This window comes from Oryzias latipes, chromosome 16 (genome assembly GCF_002234675.1).
Source record: "Oryzias latipes chromosome 16, ASM223467v1".
NCBI classification, from domain to species: domain Eukaryota; kingdom Metazoa; phylum Chordata; class Actinopteri; order Beloniformes; family Adrianichthyidae; genus Oryzias; species Oryzias latipes.
In genome coordinates, this window is record NC_019874.2 from 7,375,550 (window position 1) to 7,399,019 (window position 23,470).

At 44.0% G+C, this 23,470-nt stretch overlaps 1 protein-coding gene across 1 annotated transcript in view; it reads left to right on the forward strand.

Annotated features, from left to right (window-relative positions):
* Positions 1-21,792, forward strand: part of ldlrad4 (low density lipoprotein receptor class A domain containing 4) — a 47,126-nt gene extending 25,334 nt beyond the window's left edge. The window contains exons 2-4 of the mRNA XM_011484919.3: positions 11,942-12,096; positions 12,319-12,369; positions 16,714-21,792. Coding sequence (XP_011483221.1) covers positions 11,942-12,096; positions 12,319-12,369; positions 16,714-17,292 — 785 coding nt within the window. The 3' untranslated portion in view covers positions 17,293-21,792. The remainder of the gene's footprint in view (positions 1-11,941; positions 12,097-12,318; positions 12,370-16,713) is intronic.
* The last annotated feature ends 1,678 nt before the right edge of the window (positions 21,793-23,470 follow it).

Below are 23,470 nucleotides of genomic sequence, written 5' to 3' on the forward strand. Positions count from 1 at the left end.
GGGAGCCACGACGAGGGGTCATTCAGTCCAGTTCTTGTATACAGTCAATGGTTACTACCCAGCAAAACACAGTGCTGCCAGACCATAAACACTTCACTAACAGAAACGGGTCCCTCCATTTGGATCAAGAGACTGTGGTGAACTTTGCTGCTTTGCAGAGAGTAAACACACATTAGTCAGCAGGAAGACCTCAAACTCCTTATTGCAGAGAGACTCTATGTGAGCGTAATAATGTGCATGCGTGCTTCTGCCTGAGTGTCTGACCTAGCTGGACAGTAACAGGCTTTGTCTTCATGTGAAACTGCACATGGGTCAAATGAAGCCTTTGAGCCCCTCAGTTCCTGAACAATTTTGAGCTGGTTGCCTTGGCTCCTGAGCCAATATGTTTTTATAATTATTGTAATACTCTTTCTTGTCTACTGATCAGCCAGATGATTAGGTGCAGGCTCTCTTTAGTGTGGCTGTTACTGCATAAAGTGCACAGATGACTTTACAGTTTTGATAGGCTAATGCTCGTTTGGCACATTTGGCTTATTCTTGAAGTGCATAGTTATTCTGAGCTGTAATTTAGCTTTTGGATTTCTGGGAAGTGCAGGCCAACATTTTGAAGGCTTGCTGGAGCATTTTGAGACCGTCTGGGCACTGCAAATCTACAAAATGCACCATCTGGATACAGTATTGATCCATGAGTTTCCTTGGCTTTGGCTTGCTGAGGGTTGTTTGTCTGAAACAGAACATGTCGATTGTAAAAGGTCTACATGAAAAATGTGTTGACCAGTGATGATGGCAGCACATCTTATGATTGACTTTGGCCACACCTCATGTATTTGTGGTTACGCTCACTCATGACTTGAAGCATTCCTAATGGAATCTGCTCCTTTGCCTAGCCAGCTTTCTAAGGGTCCTGACATGATGATGAAGATGGATGGGCCTTTTGTCACTCCACACCATCACAGCGCCATCTTTACACAATCACACTCCATTTTTAGTCTTCCTCAAATTCAGGCTTTGTGGATATCTCTCCATTGTTTGCTGTTCTAATGGCAAAAGCAAGTAGTGGTGCAGATCCACACCGTAGATGTGTCCATGATGAGGATGCCTTGCCCTCCGCAGACGATGTTCATTTCTATCAAGTCCTTCAGGTTCATCGGCTGGTTTGCTTGTGTGAATTTCAGCTCCTACTTTTGTAACCAGTTTCACCTCACCAAAAAAAATTGATACCAATTTTGGATGGCTTGTCTTTCATTTGCTGCTTGTACTGCCAACCTGTTTTAGAGCTGACACGGCTCAGACTATATGCAAAAGAAACAACACAACAGCATAAGCCGAAGCACAACAGAGGTGGAATACAAGGGAAATCAGAAACTGACTTATTTTTAAAAAATTTGATTCAGTTTCAAGCTATTCAGCACTTTATTGAGACGTACAAGATATTTGTACCAGATAACGGGATTTCTTACTAATATACGTTTTTCACCTTTTCATCTTTATCCGAGCTCGCATGTTGTCTGTGTATATAATGGTGTCGACACTGGAATGACTGTAGATGGTTTCACTTTGGTCAGTTGTGACGTCCGGTTTATCAGACACATGGAGAAAAGTCCAGAGAGAAATTCATCCCTTTACTTGAGTCCTTTGAATGTCAGATGTTTTTGACAAACAGTTCTGTTGGGTTGGCTCGATTCCCTGAATCGGGTTATATTACGGTTTCTTCTATTTGTAATCTCTGTCTTAACCTCTGCTTCAGTCGAATGCCATAATAACACTCTATCTAGCTTTTCCTCTTTGATCTGCTCTGCACAGTTTTTGCTTTTTATGTTCTTGAAGTCATTGGGAAGAAGTAGGCTGAAATAAGATCAGCTGCATTAGAGCCTTTGGTAATACTCAGTCAAATGTATTTTGTTCCTCCCTCAGAACTCAGAACCCTCAGAACAGCCAGGGGGGACATGCTTCCTCCAATCAGCTGATAGTGCAGGTCGGATTCTTTTTCAACGTCTCCATCTGTGGCCAAATACTCCAACTCAAATTCTGCCTCACTGTTGGAATAATCCTGTTTTGTAGTCCTGAACCTCCCCGCCGGTGTTCACTGCAGCCGTGGACATCTAACCACACATATGCATCATTCAGCCTACGCCGGGGAAATGTCTGCCACATGGATGCTGCAAACCGGCTTCAGGTTTGCCACGTTAATCCGCCTCCCTGGCGGGGGTGAGGTGTGCAGGGCTGATGGACAGAAGGAATGAAATTAAAACATGCCAGCAACGGAAAGAGAAAAGCCTCCTCGCTCTACTCCTCCTCATTTTCTCTGAGGTTTTACCTTGTGGTCCAAACGAGGAGACGTCTTCTTCTGTTTCTTTATTTTTTTTTTTGAACAAACTGAGTTCTGTTGAAGTTGCTGTCACAACAGACAGAAACCTCTTTTGTTTGACATGTTTTTTCACCGGTGGACTGAGATAGTTGTGACATCTCTGTGCAGAACCACACTGCATATTGAAGCTCTGCATTTGCACACGTAAAAACAAGCGTGCGCCCGTTCACACGAAACGTGCGCTTCAGATGAATGCACATTTCAGTTTCAACAAACTTCAGAAAGTGAAAGGAGAAATAGAAATTACAAAAAGACAAGGTCTTAGAAAAAAGCAGGAAGGAAAAATATGCTTTTTTTCATGAAACTTGGGGTGTAGAAGGAACGTTTTCCAATGGATAACCCTAAACCAAACCTAATGAAATGTATATTCTTCTGAGTAACTGCAGCTTAAGCTGAGAAACTTAACTATGTTAGTGAATAGTTCAAAGCAAATACAGGAAAAGTGTATTTCAAGATCTTCTGGATTTTAATGCCAAAATTTTAACAAAAGAAGGTAAAAAGCCCTGCGAACATGCCCACCACCCTTGATGCCCCTATACAATGTTGTTCTGTTGGCTTATTATGAAGGAGCTGATTGAGCATCACTGTTGGGACTTCTATTCATTTGTTAATAACTTGCCATATATACTGGAAAACATTCCCAGTTGTTTTGAAGTTCCACTTGGATCATCTTTTGATCAAAGTGTTCCCAGTGCTCTTTTATCATGATGATGTTTTTTTAGACAAAATCCAAGAATCTGTTGTTTTCTAGGACATAGTTTTTGCAGAGCAAAAGGAAATCATTTGAAATTCCCGTCTGAGTTGGGGCCGGAGGAATCCTGCCTTCACTTCCCACCATCCTTTTGTTTACACCCTTCTTGCTAGCTTACAGCCCTTCGCACGCCCAATCTAACATTAGCAGTGCAACAAAAATGGTGAGCAATATCGGAGCTATCCAGTCGTACAGTTTGATCCAGATTCCAGCTCAGACGAGGAAAACAAAGACGTTCGTGGATCTGTCAGTCTGTAAATGAGGCATCAGAATGGAGCAGAGCGGGGAGCTCGTTTCCCGCCGACTGTAGAAAACAGGACACAAAAACGGCTTTTATTTGTCTGCTCCTGATTCACAACAATTTAAATAAAAGAAGTACTCAGAAATGTAATTTTCATCTTAAATTTTAAAATTTAAGATGAAATTAAATTAATTATTAAATTTAATTTTTTATAGCAATACCTGCGCCTGACAAACAAAAGAGCAAATATTTTCCTTTTTACAATTAGAACAGTTTTATCTGAATTGAGAAAGTCTTCTAAAAATGTTTTATTAACATTTAAATGAAAAACTTCCAAAGTCTAATGTTTTGTCCTCCTTGTTTTTTTTCACCGTTTTTCTTTCATTTGGTTTTGTTTTTTACCAAACTGGTCAAAGATGTATTTTCTAAAAATGTTATGACCTGATTTTTCTGGAAGCTGTTCACCTTCAGTCTTGGACAAAAATAATGAAAATAAAATCGCCTTTGATCGTCTGCTCCTGAAATAAGTCCCAGAAAAGAGCTCATGCTTTATCAGTATGGAAGGTCTTTGTGTCTGTATGTTGGTTCCGTCATGTGATCATTAGTCCATGGCGGATGTTTTGGCGGTCAAACGCCGTGTTACAGTTGCGTCTTGGAGTTAAGGGAAGAATTTTGGCTTCAGTTCCTCATTCTACATCAGGCATGCAGATCCGGAAGCTGGAGATGTGCTGAAACAGTCGAAGCGTGCCACAATCCAAAGCTCCGCCTCTGACTCACTGACCTGGACCCACCCAGGATGCACAGACGTTAACCCTGACATCAGTTCGACCCCCAGGTCTGACTGCTGGCTGACACAGGGAGGGGCTGCTGTGTCTAGACACTGGCCTGTCTGTCTGGCTCTGATAACCCACCTGAGAGGCTGCGGGGGGAAACCCACTGACCCCAGGCCAGTGGGACTCCTCACTTCTGAATCCATCCTGCAGCTCTGCCTCATCATTCCCATAGGTGGACATGGATGCAGTCATTCCCAGCTGGAAACCCGGTTGTGTTGTAGGGACTCATCAGTAACCTCCGATTCCAGTGGAGTTCTACTGATTATAGTTTAGCAGCTGATAACTCGTGACTAAATGCAGGAGCTCAGTGGTTTATTTTCTACCTTTGTAGTGAGATCTCATCATTAGCAGCAGCAGCTGGTTAATAAAGTCAAATCATTTCACTCTTAGATCTGAGAATGAATTGATTTGACGGACTTTCGGCATTCAGAGAAGCAGCAGAGAGCAAGTTTCAGATTATTCTCATTGTTACTTAAGCAGCAAAAAAGCAAAACGAAAAAAGAACCTGGATGAATGTGTTGCTACAGAAACGGTGGACAGCTATGGTAACGAGTCCTCAGTCATGGTTATCGTTTGTATTTTTAGTGTTTTTCATTGTAGCTAAACTGTTATGTCTTATTTCTAATTGCTATCATTTTAATTTGTCTTCCATTCGCTGTGCGGCGCAGCCGTTTACTTCAACAATAGAAGCCTCTTCTATTCTAATCTAATGTGTTCTGTTGCTGTCCTATCTGGGTTGATGTGGCAGTTCTAGACAGACGACAGGAAAAGAGGGGAGAAGGGGAGAAGGGGAGGGAAAGTCTGCCACCTCTCAGTCTTTCTGTGAATCTCACTCCAGTCTCCCCTTCACCTTTACCAGCCTCCTCCTCCTCCTCTTCCTCCTCCTCTTCCTCCTCCTCATGTGTGTCCTGACTCGACGTGTGCCCCTAATGGGAACATCCCCCCCCCCCCCCAGGGTTAAGCAGCACTAAACTGGTTCACTTGTTTCCATAAAATACGGACAGCCTGCAGCGGGGAGGGTGGGGGGGTGGGGGGGGGTGGGTGTGAAGGACCGTGTCTGACACTTTCTCTTACTGTGGTGGGCTTCTGCTGCCAGACTGCTATCAGCTGTCTAGACACGGCAGCGCTGTGCTCTCCCAGGGGAGGGGGGAGGAAGAGGTGTGTGTAACTGTGTGCCTGATTTTAGCCATCTCCCCTCCCCCCCCCCCCCCCCCCCCCCATCTCTGAAGCATCCCATGCGTCTCCTTGTCACCCTCCTCGTCATTCGCCGGTGCTCATGTATGCCAGCCAGGTTGCTGCCATGGCACCCTAGCAGGTCTGGGTCTTGTTGAGCACTGCACCATGCCAAAAGGTTTCCATGGCGACAGCAAAGGCAGCACACAGGGCCGTGTGTGTCGGGCTAAAAGGAGAACTGTGTGAGTGTGTGTGGGCCCGCTGTGGTGGGAAGCAGGAGATGGTCCAGTGAGTAGAAGCATCTCCATGTTCTCCCCATCTTTTCTGTTGGGTCAGAAAACACGTCCGACCCAAGCGGCCGTGCGGCGGTGCTGCCTTCTGCGCGTCTGACTGCCAGGTGTGGCTGTGAAAAGTGTGGAACAAAAGGCAGGAAGCACAGCAGAAGAAGAGAGCCAGCTGCAGGGTCTCCATGAGTTTGTGAGCCGTTATTTTTAGACCCCTGTTGTCTGTGCAGGAGCACAAACATTTGTTGTGAAAATGTTTTGTAGCGTAATGCAACGACGATGCTGTGCACCACAGTATTTCAGTTGTGCATTTGCAAGAAAAATACTTGTGTGTGTTTCAAAGCTGCTGCAGGCAGAAGCAGTGCTAATAGAATTCATTCAGGGCTACACTTAAGGCCAGTTTACCAAGTCAAACAATATCATACAGCATTCAAGGCTGGGCTGAACACTGACACTCATACCAAGGAATGTTATCCATCATGCAATTGAAAGCCTTTCAGAGTAATCTATATTCAGCACAATAAATAACACATTTGCTATGAAATACTAGTTATTTCTTTCCCGGAGTAAGAGACCTCGATCTTTGAGGCCCCGCCTTTCGCTCTATGTGAGGGGCGCCGCCCATTTCATGATGTCATCCTAGAGCCGGCCTCTGCAGCGTTTCATCCACGAAAACAAACAACATCCAAACCTTTGCAAACAGGGATGTGCATACTGTGCATAGAAAAGGAAAATGTTTAGCCAATGACCGCTAGCAAAGTAGGTGTGTCTGTTAGCCTGGGGGCGGTGCTGGCAGCGCAGACTCTTCCTGTTCCTCACTTTGTGATGTCACAATGTGAGGACCCACTGTTATTCCTGGATTGGGATTGTTTTTTGTGAGGAATGAACGTTATGATACACTTAAAAGTTCAAAAAGTTGATTTTGCATGGTATAGGCCCTTAACATACTGTAAAATACAAGAGATTCAGTATGTAAAGAGTAACGCTTTCTTTTACAGTACAGTGATTACAGTGTACTTAAGTGGTATTTACATGGTACTTATTGTGTAACTACTGGGTACTTTCAGGGTATTTACATGGTACTTTTTATGGGACTTACTGGGTACTTACATAGTACTTTTTTATGTCTACTCTGTACTTGCATGGTACTTACTGTGTATTTGTGTGGTACAATTTGGTTCATACCTATGTGGTACATACTGGGTATTTATAATATACTTACTGTGTATTTTATGGAATTTACTTACCCAGTAAATTACATAAAAAGTACCATGTAAATACCATGAAAGTACCCAGTAGTTACACAATAAGTACCATGTAAATACCACTTAAGTACACTGTAATTACTGTACTGTAGAAGAAAGCGTTACCATGTAAAGATACTCAGAAAACAGCCCACATGTCTCATTTAAACAGGACCTTCAAGGCAGGAAGTGTCCCATTAGAAGACAACACTCCAATAATTCCAATGTGCCGCATCATTTCTGTAGAGATGCTTCATCAGTGAGTTATGGGCAGAAGAGCAGGAAAACGTGTGATGGGAATGACTTCATATACATATGAGCAGAGCTCTACGTATAGCTCTGGTTGTTTGCTGTGGTCCTGATGGCTTCAGTTCACTGGCGGGTCAGATAAACCGTCTGACCTCTCGCGGGGTTCGCTCTGTCACGCACACGCAGGTCAAAAGGCTGTTGTTGTGTGTGTGTTTGTGCCCACTCTCCATGCTGTTTACTGGAGTTTAGCATTTGGAACCAGCAGCTGGCGGGTGCTGGATCCTCTGAGCCGCAGAGCATCACAGGCTTCCTGTCGGTTCGGGCTCACATTTAGCTGCAAGCTCAGGATTCTGAACTCCTGCGTTTCTGCACTGTTCCATCACCAATGCTTTTGGGTCGCTTATAACTGTTTTATCCAGGTACGTGGGCGTAGATGTGCTTAGAGATGCACAAAATTATTTTAATATTATTATATTATAATCCCTTTAAGTGGAACTGAAATTGTCTTTTGAAGTATTATAAGTTTTTTTCCCTGTTAAACCATAAAATCATAAAAACAGAGGTTATAGTGTGGTTATAAATCGGAGCTAACATGTCTTTGAAGATCATGTGAGGTAGGTCAATATGACGCGTCCTCAGTGAAGTTTCACGTTTCAAACCAACGCCTGAAAACAGCTGTTCTGACTCCGTCATTCAATCGGGGGTCCAGTACTGTCTCTTTAAGCATGGAGGCAACTTTCAATGTTCGTGATCCTCAAGTGCAAACCCCCCCACAGAAAACAGGGAAGCTACTTATTCTGTGAGAAAACTAAAATCTGTCGTCTCACAAGTGAATGCAGACAGAACATCTGTTTGTGTTGATGGAGAACTAGAGCATCCTAACACTTAACGCTTGCTCCCCCTATAGCCGCCACCCCCCCACCCACAGAGAACCAGACGGACATTTCAGCGGCAGCAGGAAAGGGAGGACAGCTTTCCACATTTCATCCTATTTGGAATGAATTCAGGAAACTCATCAGAATTTCAGATTTGCATTAAAACCTAACGAAATCCCACATTTAGACAGATCAGCTTTGAAGTTGTTGTTTACCTTCCGGCAAATCTATTTAAGAAGCGCCGCAGCAAATCAGTTTTCACTCAGATGTCTTTACACCGGATGCCCTCCTTGACAAAACCCTGTCTGTTACAGACTCTTGTGGCTGCAAAGTTAGGCAGTAGAACTAACACTGGTTTAGAGAAACAAAAATACTAAAAGGACCTTTCAGTAAAGTCTGTCTTCTTCTGAGAAAAGACAAAAAAGTCCGTTTGATTCTCCTCAGAAAAAGAATTTGCTGCAGACTCTGTGTTCTTTGAAGAAGGCGTTACTGTTTGAAGGATCGGTGGTGAGGAATCCTGCAGTTCTGTGAGGAACCCCAAGCCTCTGAACCTTTCTGAACCTCCTCCTTCCTCCTCCTCCAGTTTCCTTTTTTCTGTGGCACCAAGCAGAGGTGAACTGCAGCCGCTTTAAGCGTAAAAACGTTCCTGCGTGTGTTTCAGGAGAGAGCAGCATTCCTACGGCAGCAGACTTGATGATTTTTCCAGCAAACCAGAGTGTAGCAGCTGTGCTGAAAGCACTGCACTGTGGCGTCAGAAACGTACCATGATGCACCAGGCTCTCTGGCTGCAGACGTCTGCACTGAAAACACTGAAAAGTTTGCTTTGTGCTTGACCTTAGTCTCAGCTTCCCTCAGTTCTTGTATATACAGTGGGGCAAAAAAGTATTCAGTCAGCCACCAATTGTGCAAGTCCTCCCACATAAAAAGACGAGAGAGAAGCCTGTGATTTTCATCATAGGTAGACCTCAACTATCAGAGACAAAATGAGAAGAAAATCCAGAAAATCACACTGTCTGATTTTTAAAGAATGTTTTTGTAAATTATGGGGAAAATGTTAAAGGGTGTAATTATGGGGAAAAGAAGTATATTTCATCAACACTAAATTGGTATTGTTGACGCGTGGTTTTTTGTTTGTTTTTTTGTCATTTTGGTTTTATGAACTAAAAGCTTCTCTCACTCCTCTGCGCTTTTGTAGATGAAGCCTCCGTCTTCTCGTTCTCCAGGGAGACGTTGCATGTCAGCACATAAGCATCTTCCACCCTCTTCTTCATGTCTGGGTGAAGGGCTCCGTGGTCCAACCCTTAACCTCTGATTAATTGTGTGTCACACTCAGTCTTATGCTGGTTGTGTTCTCATTGGACAACGCCAGACATGCAGGTAGTGGCAGGGAGAAGATTCTTCTTCTTTTATGTATTAACTGTTTATTACCACTCGTCCACCACCTACAATAGCATATAGCTTACCTGGGACCTTAAAGTTTTTATCTTTTATAAGGTGAAATTGGAATTCATGAACTATACATGTCAAATTTCAATTTCTGTGAACGCAGCATATGCCAAGCATTAGCACTACCATGACGTGGACCTCCACGGACTGAGTACCAGCGCTGTCACCTTTTGTAAATAAAATACCCATAACCTCACGTAAACAAGAATGGTCGACTTATCGAAAGAATAATTGTCAAATGATCAAAATGATCGCTAGCCAGTCTCCAGATCTCAACCCCTTAGAAACTCTTTGGAGGGAGTTGAAAGTCAGCGACAGCCCCAAAACATCACTGCTCTAGAGGAGATCTGCATGGAGGAATGGGCCAAAGTCCCGGCAACAGTTTGTGAAAAGCGTGTGAAGACTTACAGAAAATGTTTGACTGCTGTCATTGCCAACAAAAGGAATATAACAAAGTACTGAGTTGAACTTTTGTTATTGACCAAATACTTATTTTTTCCACCATAATTTACAGATAAATTCTTTGAAAATCAGACAATGTGATTTTTTTTTTCTCATTTTGTCTCTCATAGAGGTCCACCTATGATGAAAATTACAGGCCTCTCTCATCTTTGAAGTGGGAGGATTTGCACAATTGCTGGCTGAATGAATCCTGTAAAGTTTCAGTTTGGGAAAATGATTGAAAATAAAATGTTTCAGAGAAGACACTAAGAGAGTGTTAAAAGGCTCCACATGTTCCGAGCTTCATTCACATGTGTGCGTTTGGGTTGGATCAGACGTGTGTTGCCTCTCAGTCACAGAGCTGCAGGTAGAAATGTCTGATGAAGAGTTCTTTAGCAGACATTCAGAAGGTAGATGTCATCCTCTCCTGCACAGACTTCCTCTCTGACCTCTCTGGGTGTGGGGTATTGAAGTCACTTCATAGCTGTCACTGGGTCAAATCCAGGTTAAGCATCTGAGGTTACAGGTTTTAGCCCCCCCCCTCTTGATAGCAGTTGAATCTGTCTGTTCCGCTGTTGTGCAGGGGTTATTTTTGGTGAAGGGCTCTACGTTTGATTCTGTTCTTCATTGGTTTCCTGTAGCCGTCACATGATCTGAGTTTGCTGTCGTCTCTCTGTTTCCTGTTTCCTCCCCTCCCCGGCTGATGGTGATGGCTTTAATTGCTTTAAATGTCGTTCCCCCACAGCCATGTTTTTCCTTCGCTGTGGTTTGTGCTTGTTGGCTTTGTTCCTGTCAGTCCGACCCCACCCGTCCCCTGTGGCTGTTGTGGTGGAGCACAGTCAGCTTTGGGTGGGTGTACATTTCAGCCCTGGCCGGACTCTAACTAAGCCACAAAGGCTGGCTGAGCCTGACATGATGAACCGGCTGCTTGAAGCTTCTGTCTTTTCTTCTTGGGCTGTGATTTTTCATTACAGCTTTCATGAAAATCTTGGGATTACATTTAATGTGCTCCATCTTTCGAGCTCTTCTATCCCGGTTTGAGCGGCCCATGTTGGTCATTTTGTCTTTCAGAAGTGAATCTCTGTAGACGACATGCTGTCTGTGCCTCGTGTCATAGTTCTCAGAGATCCCTGCAGATGCTAAGAAGCCAACACCGTGTTCGTGTGTGTGCGTACGAGCGTGCATGCGTGCACGTGTGTTTGTGTGATAGCCCAGCAGTGAGTAAGTGTGAGTCAGAGGTCATACTGAGTCCAAGACTGGACAAGATGAGAACCAACAAAAGAGCCTCAGGCTGGGAGAGAGGAGGCAGACGGAGAAATACGAGGAAGCACAGACTGTGGGTGAGAGCTCAGGCCGGATCCTGGCGCCCTGAGACCTTCTGGGTCTGGTGTTGTTGAAGGTCAAGCTCAAAAGGAGAAGTTGGTTGTAGTTGGACCGACATTGAACCTCTTTGCTTCTCTGTAACTTCTGTGCGAGTGGTAAATAACTGATGACGATGATAATGGAGACCTGCAGGTGTGCAGCCACACTGCAGACTGAACGACAATGAAGTTGTTTCCACAAAACATTCAAGCTGGACGAGCTTTCCAAGGAATCTTTGGTCCTTTCAGTGTTGGCCGAACTTTACAAACCTGCTGTGGAAAGCCAGCGACCTTTGGGAACAGAAGCAGTAAAAGTCTAATTAAAGTCCTCAACAAGATGAACGTTTGAGGGGAAAGACGCTGGGATACAAATCTCTATGGTGATCAAACCAACTGTAACTTCTCTGTAACATCCTGTTTGGCCTGTGCTGCCCTCTGCTGGTCACCACGTGTACAAACAGCTTTTTTTCTGAAGACCAAGCAGAACTACTGTGATCACTATATGTATTTATATCCAAATCATGGAAAAGCCAAAGTCTGTAGAGATGTTGGAGGCAACCACCCTGACTCATTCTCCTGTAAATACGATAGATGCTCCGCCTTCCCGCTGCAGCACTTCTCCAGACTCATCCCTTCCTGATGCCTTTCCTCTTTCTCCTTTTTGTGTTTGTGCAGCTGAACTGGAGTTTGTTCAGATTGTCATCATCATTGTCGTGATGACGGTGATGGTGGTGGTAATCATCTGCCTGCTCAACCACTACAAGTTCTCCACCTGGTCCTTCATATCAAGGCAGAGCCAGGCCCGCAGGCACGAGCACGCCCTGCAGCAGGTGGGTCACATGTCTGCTTTCCTGTCAGCCTCACTGTGAACAACACACACTCAAACACACACACACAATTACATAGTCAGTGAGGAAAGCTGCTGCTGCCTGTAATGGACCGAACCATAGAGGCTGACGTTTGTCATTCCAGACAGACTAAAGCTGTTTCTTGCAGGAATTGATGAGGACAAAGATCCCAAAGTGAAACCTGTGTTTGTGTCTGTTGTTTAGAACGGGTGTCTGTGGCCTACAGACAGCAGCTCACGGCGAGGAGCCTCAGAGGTAAGAGCAGCACCTGACCCGTTTACAGAAGGTGACCTCCCAATGATGCTCCACAGTGGAGGACCAAGACTCTGGTTCTCCTGGATCCACTTCCCCTAAAGGGCCTCTACCATGCTATTCTAAAGCTCAATTATATCCATTTATCACCTTTGGCACACTAAAAAAGGATTTTTTAATGAAAACTTAGTCATTTTCGCAGCTCATTTCCAACCCGGATGTAAGATGACTGGATCTCTGAGGCTCCGCCTTTCGCTCCTTGTGGGTGCCGCCCATTTCATGACCTCCCCCTAGATCCGGTCTCTGCAGCGTTTCTGTCATCATCCAAACTTTCACAAAGATGGATGTTCACATTGTGTATAGAAAAGCGTTTTGCCTCATCACTAAGTTTTGAGAGGAATGCTCAAAAATGCATGAACGGAACAAAATACCACTTTGAGGTTGTTTTTTCCGTGAGGAATTAACATTATACTTAAACGCTCAAAAAGTTGATTTTGCATGGTAGAGGCCCTTTAATAACATCCACTGGGCTTTTTGTTTCTGTGTTTGGTGTGACCATAAAGTCAGACACGACCCCTTCAACACTTTTCAAGCCCCGATTCCAGTCAGCACATGATTCTACTTCTCTGACTGTTTCACATGGGTCTGCGTCTGCTGCAGGGTCTGCGCAGATTTCAAATTAGGGAGGGGGGGGGAGAGAGCACAGACTCTACCCAAAAGCAGAGAGGTGAAGCAGCTTATGTTGTTTTTTTATATTTATTTCCATAAATCCTTGAAACCCCCCCACAACCCCAATCATCGTCATTTGGTTTGACATAAAGTTAAGTTTAGAAGAGTGAATAAGCTCATTGTTTCTATTTATAATGAATAAATTACAGACAAAAACACTGATGTATTTAAGGATTCTTTTAGCAACAGTGATACTCCTGTGCTATGGATTTTTTTTTACCCATAATTCAAAGTAATATGCAATTCTTTATTGACAATTCCATTTGGAATTCGATCATGCGATTTGAAAATCTATTTTGCATTTAAAAATTCCATATGAAAAATGGCAAATCGATCTTATAAATTTAAAAATAAATTTTAAATAAAGCAAAAATAAATTGCATTTTGAATTGTTAGTGTTTTTAGTACCATGATTCAAATGACAATGGATTTTGCAATTTACAATTCAATGTTCAAAAGTTAAAAACAATAAATGATTCCTACAGTTTTCTGAACAATATTGTTATTGACAGTTCAAGATAAAACCTAATGCAATGCCAAAAAATTAGTTTATGTTTGAAAACGTCATTGAAAAAAGAATAGAATAGAATAGAATGCCTTTATTGTCACCATACACATGTACAATTTGCATCAAACGCGCATACAGTGAAATGAGAGCCGCTCACTGTTCAGTGCAAACATGCATGAGAAAAATAATATCCCAAAGTAATAAAATAAAATAATTTCACAAAAAAGTACAAAAATTTACAAAAGTACAAAAATGTAAAATACAAATTTTTTGCTGAGTAGGTTTTACTTTCCGCAGAGAGGTAGGTGAGAGCAAGAACAAGAAGAGCAAGAGCAACGCAGGGCAGATTATTTAGGAGGAAGATTGAAGATGTACAAGCGGAAAATTAATAGAGGAGAAGAAAAGGAGAAAGGAGACGCATTTAGCAGGTTCTTTAGCACAAAAATCAATTCTAATATTTTTTCACAAAGCCTCGTCTACATTTTTATTTGTAGTCTAGATGTATTCTTAAATGCAATTATCTATATTAGTTTTGTAACATTCATTTTAAAAAGCAATTCGTGTAATAATTTGTGGTCCAAATGGGCTTTTTTAAATTGAATTCTAAATTGCAAAATGTATTTTTATTGTATTGCAGGCTTTTCTTTTCTAGAATTGTCAATAGAGAATTGCATACTACTTTGAATTATGGGTAAAAAAACATGCATGCTCTGGATGCTTTGGCTGCAGTGAAAACAGTTTGGATGCAGTAAACGAAGCATTCTACACTGACTGAAACTGGTCTATCAAACCTCTGTCTGAGGGCTGCAGCTTCATTTGTCGGAGCACACCTGATCCAGGTAAACAGTAAGGGTTAGGACAGGTAGGTCTAACAGCTGGAACTCAGCAGGGGCACTGATGCTCCACATAAAGAACAAAACACAAAGATGTGCATCCAGCCGCACATTGTCCAGCACGTTTGTAATGAAGCTCTTGCAATAAAAAGCCCCCCTCTCAGAGGGATGAGCGAGTCTGTCAGGAGGGTTAAGACCCTTCAAACCAGTGCTGAAGCAGCAGAACAAGTCCAGGAAGTGAAGGCAGAACATGAGCATGGGGGGGGGGGGGTCTAGTGCACAGATGCTGTGTGCAACAGGGTGGCTCCGTGTGCATCATTAATCAGCAGCACCTCCCCTGACACCGTCTAGACAGTCGTCTAAGAGCCACCCCGATCTGCTCCCTCCATCAGTTCAACCCCCCTGTCTGCCTGTCTCCGACCCCTCCATCCACTTTCTGATCATTTCTGTCTTCATGCCCCCCCCACCCCGACTGTGTGGTGTTTTTGCTTTGTCTGCGGGTTTTGCTATTAGAGCCACGTTCACCAATTGAAACGGGTTCCCTCAGATAGTAATGCGCCGCAGAACGAATGGACTTTGCTGTTTGCTTTTAGCTGAAACTCCAGGACACATTTGGAGAAAAAGAAAAGCACAAAATCACTAGAAACTGTTCTTAGGTCACTGACCTGTGGATGTGGTGTTTGAGGGAAGACAAAGCAGTCCTTAAAAGCAGCTGTCAGCCTCTTCTGTGGAGGGATGATGATGCGAGCTGCATTCTAGCAGGAACCGTGCAGCACATCAGAACAGACTATTGAAATGACCCAGTCCAACACTTCTGGCTCGGTCCGGCAGCAAAGCAGTAACCTGAGGTTGTCAGAAAGTAAAACAAATCCGTTAAGGCGACAATCAGCTGATTACAGCTGTTCAAGCTTCACAAAAACCGAAGCAAAAGAAAAGTTTATCTGATAAAGATGTAAGTGGCAACGGGACAAACGATTGAGGAGACCATACGAACGGCTGTCAGGTACAGCATGATGATGAGGAGGAGGATTTCTTTTTTATGGTTTATTTTAAGCAATCAATGCAAGAATAATACACAAGACAATACAATCAGCATTCATACAAAGACTTATCAAACTTAAGATAATTAGAAATTAAATTTAAAGACTGCTTGAAAGGGAGTGTAAGGAAGCAAATGTATATAAGTCCACCCCTATTCTACCGTAACTATTTTTATTACATGATTTATCTTTATCCGGTTCATAACTTTTTATCAGATGCCTTACCAACATAGTTTCAGGTCATTACGAATGCTTAAGTATCAATAAATCACATGACGATGATGAATTACTTGATAAATATATCAAATAAACATAACTCTATTTTGTATACTAATATACCACATACAGATCAGTTATCTAAAGAGCAGCCAAAGCGTGTTCGTTCGTTAACCCCGAAGTCTAATGATGCCATTAAATGTGAAGATCTTCACTGATTCAGCACATGAGAACAGAGCACAGTGCCCCCTCCCTATGTCACAGCTCACCCTTCACGGCCTCCATGCTTCATGGAGTTTTTATTTAGCTGTTTTTTGTTTTTTTACATCGCTCCATGCTCTGCGTCCTGATTGGCTGTTGTCAGTCAATCTCCTCCATGTTGTCTTCTGTAGAGCCTGCCTCTGTTTACTAAAGTTACATAAATCTTCATTGTGATCAGATTTTGGTTTTCATTCTATAAAACATATTTTACTATGAAAGTTTGAACTTCGTGTCTTTGAACTTCAACTTCATGTCAGTAAGAAAAGTGCATAAAGTGTGAAGTGAGGAGTTTCACAGCCTTGAAACATCTGGAATTCTATTTGATAGATGTCACCTATCGGGGTTATGTTTAGAACGGGACTCATGATAAACGAGGGAACGCCGTGTTTAAACGTGAGGATTTCTCCGCCTTACGGCTATGGCGTGGTCCCACTGACGTCAGGCGGAGGAGGAGCGGTGATCTGAGGTTATTGGGACAGAGAATAACAGATAAAAAGCAAAAGTCAGTTCAGGTCCAAACCAGCTGAAGAGAGAATTACAGCAACAAATCCTCACAGGTGTCTAAAAACCGAAGCCTATCATGCAGGAGACGATGTGAGGGATGAATAATATCTTCATAAAATGATGCACTGAAGAGTTTTTCCCCGTCCTCTTTCCACTTTGGATTTGATTGAAAAACATCAGTTTTTCGGTATGATTTGGGTTTTTTTCATCTGTGAATGTTAAAACTACCTGTTTGTCTCTTTCGCTCCTCCTGCAGGGGTTTTACGCTCCCCAGGCCCGGGATCGCTTCACCACTCCGTCTTTCATGCAGCGAGAGCATTTCAGCCGCTTCCAGCCCACCTATCCCTACATGCAGCACCAAATCGACCTGCCCCCCACTATATCCTTATCGGATGGCGAGGAGCCCCCACCGTACCAAGGGCCCTGCACCTTACAGCTTCGCGATCCCGAACAGCAGATGGAGCTTAACCGGGAGTCGGTCAGGGCGCCCCCCAACCGAACCATCTATGACAGTGACTTGATTGACATGGGGGGAGGCGGTGGCCCCGGAGGAGTGGGCTTGGGAGGTGGAGGTCCGAGACCCCCCAGCAGCAAATCCGGTGTCAGTGCAGCCAATTCCAGCACCCACGGGCGCATGGAAGGGCCCCCCCCAGCATACAGTGAAGTGATGGGCCACTACCCTGGGTCAGCTTTCTTTTTACACCAGCACAGCAATAACCAGAGAGTAGGAAGGCTGGGGGGGCTGGGGGTCAGGATGATCCTGCAGGAGAGCCAATCAGAAAGCACAACAGTACCTGCCAAGGCTAAGGACGGCCAACCAGATGACCCCGTTTGAGGGGCAGACGGCTGGAGTTGTGAGTGAGCATCAGAATCTGGGTCTCCCTCCCCTCTGGAGCTGCAGCAGAGCGAGCAGGAGACAATCCCAGAGTTCCTTTCACCTAAAAGGGGGGGGAATGCTTACACCCCACGGACACTTTAGATTTCATTTGAAGAAAGAAAACGTACTCCAGCACAGACCAGTTCTATTTTCCCTCTCTGATGTTTTATGTGTTGCCTAAGGGATCGACCTTTGGTCTCCAGGAGGCCGTTCGGCCCCGTTTTGGTCTCTTTTTGGGCATCGGAATCTTTTCACAAAGGAAGAACTGAGAATCCAAGGTCTGCAGAAGACCCGGCAAAACAAGAGAACCTAACCCCCAGTGCCAAGGTCCACGAGAAAGCAAACCCCACAGGACGGAGTGACGCGTGGAGACAGAACCCAAAAACCTTTCCTAAAAGTTGCACTATTTTTGGTTGTAGAAGAGGAGAGGGACTTTTTGCTTCTTGTCCCTCCCTCTGTTTTTTTTTTTTTTTGTTGTTTTTTTTTTGTTTGGCGTGGTGGGGTATGGTACTGCACCCCCCACACACACACTTCTTAAGTAGTTAGGGGGGAAATCAAACAAAAAGTAAGAAGAGAAAAAGCAAAAGAATGAATGAAGCTTAAATATTTCCTTTTCAAAAAGTGCAAGTAAAACTTTTCTAAGGCCAACAACAGCTTTCTGCTTACGCCAGTAAAACTTAGTAAAACTCAATCTGCTATGTGACCGGCTGCGACGGGAAACCCCCCCTACATCTGCTTACACAGCCTATAGGAAGTGAAAGAGTCTTCTGGAATCACAGTCCCCTTAGTTTAACTGATCTTTGCACTTGTGTTCACTGTGCATCGTCTAAAAAGGCCTTCTGGCCAGCAGAATAGGCTCAAAGCTGCCCACGCTCCAAAAAGAGACACTTTCCTTCTCTTTCTGTTTTCTAGCATCCATCTTTCTCCGTCCACCCTCCACCCTCCACCCCTCAGTGCATTTTTCCAACATCCACCCTGAGCCCCAAAGCTGGAAGTGCTCTCCCGCTTGATGCAGATGAAGAAAGACGGCACGAGCCAGCTGTGGTTAAAGTCAAAGGGCTAAGGGAGGGGGCCTCTTACAGAAGAGGATGATACCTTTTTGCTCATCGTTGCCTTGCTTCTGGTTTTGCCCGTTCTATGCCACCATCCCAGCATGCTCTCTGCTTCTGTCTGGGTCTCTGCTGCTGCATTAACACTGATTGGTCCAGCTTAGTTTGCTCTTCCCTCCTTCAAAACGCATTTGAAATGGGGTGACGGAAGTCCCGCCTGCATTGCTACCAAGGTGTGCAGAGTGAGAACTCCCACCTCCATCCAGCATGTTGTTTTCTATTTTTCTTTCAAACGGACTGATTTGAGCCTTAGCCTTCATGTTTTGGTTTCTTCTATCAGCACACAGAAATGACCCATCGGTATCATAACTGTGGGGTAAAAGGTTGGGAAAGCATGGCTTAGAAACCAGACTTCTCCTGAACTTCAAACATCCACGTTTAAAGACTGGAAGAGCCTTTACAGTTGAGTCTGGGGTCCTGACACAGAGCCACGCACTTTTCGGTTCAAACGAGTGCACTGTTTGCTTTCCAGACATTTGGCGGCTCATGCATTAACTCGTCTGTCTTTCTCAACCTTAATGTAACAGAAAATTAAGCTTTCATTAGAATTCTAAAGGCCGGAAACACAAAGGGCCTCACATCTGTGAAGCCAGGTTCTCTGCGTGTCCCTTTGACGTGACAGAAGTGCCCATAGACATTCGAGTCCACCATAGCATGATAGGATATCATTCTTTTTTATGGTACATGACCCCTTCCCCGCCTTTCACACTCTCCTGTTGAAACTGTGACCAAAGGTTCAGGTTTTGTTTCTACTCGGATAGACTCTGACGGGTGATGGAAAACGCCGGATGCTGTTGCTAAACTCTCCCTTCTGTGTCACATTTAGTCTGGAAGTGCAGCTGTGCACAGTTGAAGCAAACATCACGGACGCCTTTCCTTCTGTGGGCTGACGGTTTCAGCCGTCACAGATCGGAGGCACCGAGCCGTCGTACTGATGGTTCTGCGGTGTTGTCATGTGATTGGTGGACAGGGAAAACGTTATTGCTTCCACTGTGAGATCAGTGTGTTACCCGCTTTTCCATCTGTGTTTGAGAAGAGCAGCAGAGGTGACTGCAGATGAAGGGAGGAGAGACTTGCAGGCTCCTTGTGGTGTAACCACAGGACTCCAGGAAAGGTGGAGTTGGAGGCGTGGCTCCATTTTGGCGCTGATGTTTTTGTACAGATGCAAGCCCCCGTTCGGTTCTGGCGGGTGCGTTGTTGGCCTGGTTCCGTTGTTCCTGTGTGACTAATAAGCTGCTGCTAAGGCTGTTTTTTGCTGCTACTACTGTTGCTGCTTTCATACCCGCTTCCAGCCCCCCCCCCCAACTGTCCGTCCTGCCCCCCTCAGCTCCACCATGAAAAGCCCAAACCTTTGCAGTCAAAGCCACCAGTACTGAGCCTGCCATCTCCATGACTGAGAAGAGGGATCCCAGCCTGGATTCTGACTGAGACCTGGTACTTGTGTGACTGAAGGGGGCAGCTTCCAGCTCCCCCTGCTCTTTTTTTGTTTTTCGTCTTTGTTCCAAGCTGCTGTCATGCATAAAGAGGAATTTATGTTTTGTACCATGTTACCAGTTTGTGAGTAAATAAGGTGCCTAATGTTCATGTTTGAGCAGATCCCAGCTCAGTCACATGGCTGCTGGAGTCCACATAGACGCATCATCTGGGTTGGGGGGTGGGGGGTTTCACCTGTCTGGCGGGTGCGGCAGAGTTCTGCATCGGTCCCTGACTTTCTCAGTGCCGTCTGACTGGAACTGTGCGCGTCATCTCTCACCTGCTGGAGCTGCACGCGTGGCGGCTTCAGAGCCCGGCATGGTCCGTTGCTCTGTCAGACGGTAGGACCCCCCCCCCACACACACACACACACACACACAGATGCAGGCGAGGCTGTTCCCGAGCAGACGTGGCCTTTGTGTGGCGTAGACATAAGAACCCACTTGCACTCAAAAAAAAAAAACTCCCACCTTCTTTGTGCCTCACTTCCAACGGTGCTTTTTCAGTCTCTTTCTGTTTGTTTGTAAGGTGCTGTAAATAACTTGAATCTCTTATGCACATATCCTACCCAGAGGGTAGAAACCACCAGAAGATGTTGTGAATAATGTAAAATAAATGTATAGACATTATGATCATTTGAAATGCCTAAAACATGCTCTTTTAACACAAAGACATCAAAGTATGCTTAGATTATGGTTGCAAGTGACTCCTCTGACTATTTTCCTATAAATAACAAGTCTGATGATGACATGACCCCGAATGGAGAGAGGTGGTCACTCGAGCATCACGTTTGACCGGGGCTCTGGACTGGAGGAAGGTTTTCCTCTCCCTCCTTTGTCCGCCGACAAATGTAAAGCTGTTTTGCACAGATTTTTTTTTAAGGACACAGAAATCCTGCACACCTGTTGGCTTTCAGACGTCCAGCAGACGAGCCCATGTTCTCACTGAGCACAAAAGTCCGTCTGTCCGTCAGCTGCAAAGACGAGCAGTCGCCACGTCTGCATTTTGTCCTGTATTTCTGCCAAAGTGCGGGAGGCGGCGAGGACGCTCGGCTGGGGTCAGATGGCGTTTCAGCTCTGGAGGACAGCTGCTGCTGGGGAAACACAAGAGGGAAACGGCGTTCTTTTGGCTAACGTGAACTAGCACCAGCAGCGTTAGACGAGCAGGGGTCGAATTACTGTTAAAGCTATCATCCGACTTTTCCTACTTCACAGATTATTTACAACATTTTGATATGTTATCAGTTCATCCAAACAATCTGCTTTACTTACAGTATGTATTCAAGCTAAGGCCTCAGTACGATATGCACAGAGCATGGTCATTATCTATAGACGATGTACAGTCAAGTTTTCTTTTCAAGCAGCTGAGTAGTAGTTGGGGTTTGAGGGACGTCCGAAGAGTTAGGCGGGCCGGTTCGTCCGGTCACAGGCGAGCCCCAAGCTGACCTTCACCTGCTTTGTCCTGTTCCGTTTTCTGGAGTTCAGATCCACCTGCTGTCAACAAGACTGCACGATGAGAGCAGGGAAGACTACCGTTTGCTTTCAGCCTGGGTTTACCATCATCTGTTTGCTTTACTGACAAAATGTCCCATTTACCCCTCTGCAGAAATATAAAAATAAATGTATATATGTCATATATATATATATATATATTATCTATATCTCTGACAGAGGCTAAATTGTGTATTTTTCTTTCCTTTTATTTAAGCAGTTGTGATGTAATAGGTTTTAGGCCTAAGGTCTGTTATTGCAATACTTTTACAGAAAAGAAGAAAATCAAATAAAAATGTTGCTCCAAGTGCTGTTGTAGTCAGATTTGAAGCTTGTTCTTCTGCTGTAGTCCAACTGCAGCGTAACAAATAAAACTTTCAAAGTGAGCAGCGTGCTGGTTGTCCTCTGTGCGTCTCGTGTGGCTTCTTGCTTCTGCTCTGCAGTCCTGATGCCCTCACAGCTGAGCGGAAGCTTCAACACGGACTGCACTGCTTTTTATTCTGCTTGACTCTCAAAAACACAGAACTCGGTTGAATCCATTAGCATTATTTTGTACATGGCTGTCGTTTAAAATATTTTATCTTTAAACCTGTTTTAAAGATAAAATGTTTTTTGTGTTGAAATGAAAAAAAGAACTAAATATTCAAATTATGTGCTATTGAAAAAAGTGGGCCATTGTTAAAGTTCCACTCCGCTCATCTCTTGATCTAATTTCAAAGCGTTCCCAGTTGTCTTTTAATCATAATTATGGCGTTTTTAGCCTAAATTCAATTGTCTGTGTTGTTTTTTTAGGACATAGTTTCTGCAGAGCAGCAGGACTTTATTAGAAACTCACCTCTGAGTTAAGGGTGGGGTGTAAAGCCTTTTTTATGCTCCCTCCTTACACCTCCAAGCTAACATTAGCAACAAAAATGGAGAGCAATTTTTGAACTATCCAGTTTTGGGCAAGCTCAGACTAGGAAAACAAAGACGTACATAGATCTGTTTGTCTGAAAAGGCCAGGTGAGCTTGTGGCCCGCCGATTGTCACATCTACAAGCTTTTTCTAAAGGCATCTTTTTTCGTCTGATCCTGATTGACAAGGATTTGAACAAAGAAATACTCACAAAATGCTACAAGGACATGTTTTCATTGGAGTGGGTCTTTAAATCCTGTAGCTGATGTCCTTTCTTAACTATCTTTTCAGAAACACTCAGGCAGAAATCGTCAATATTGTGAAATCTATTGGCTATATCATGCTATTTGTCAAATGCTGACCATATCTAATATCTGATTAGAAACCCCGATTACATTTTAACCAAAAGTTTCTCAAGAAGCCATGTCAAGCCTGAGCGTCTGGAACGAAACTGAAAATGATCCATCATGTCTTTTTTTCTTTCAACCCTGTTGTTTGAACAGGACAGGAGAAAAGGTCTTAATGGGACCAAACAAGATCTCAACATTTGCAACATTCAACAGCTCAGGTCCAAATACAACAAGGACTCCAAAAGTACCATGTTTTACTGTCTAATCTGTTCAATGTGACATAATGTCAGAAAAAGGTTTGGATTTTAAACACACCTTACATTACTCCAACTTATACACTGACCTGTGTGCACATTTTTACTTTATGGTCCTGTATTCTGTTCCCAGGTCGGCAGTCCTTAACCTGTTTATTCAGGAACACTAATGTGTTAGTACCACTAAAAACGTTTTGTCTAACATAAGTTCATGGCCTTCGGTCAACGCGCCGGGACAGAGAACTGTAAATTTGAAATAGGAAAGGAGGAAGGTGTGTCCCACAAACGTCTAGGAGGACACCCTGACTGTCTGAGGGACCCACAAGTGCTGTCAGCTCTGCAACATTGGCACAATCCAAGGGAGCTTGATACCAAGCATTGATCTCATCGGATACCCTCACCCACTTGATCTCCAAATTTGGTTATCATTCTTTGAAATTGATATTCTGATTTCAGTTTTTTCACCTGTTACATTAATAATAATAAGGCATTTTAATTAAAGTGCCTTTCAAAACACTCAAGGACACTACAGATTCAAAAGTAAAACACAATAAAATCCCTTTAAC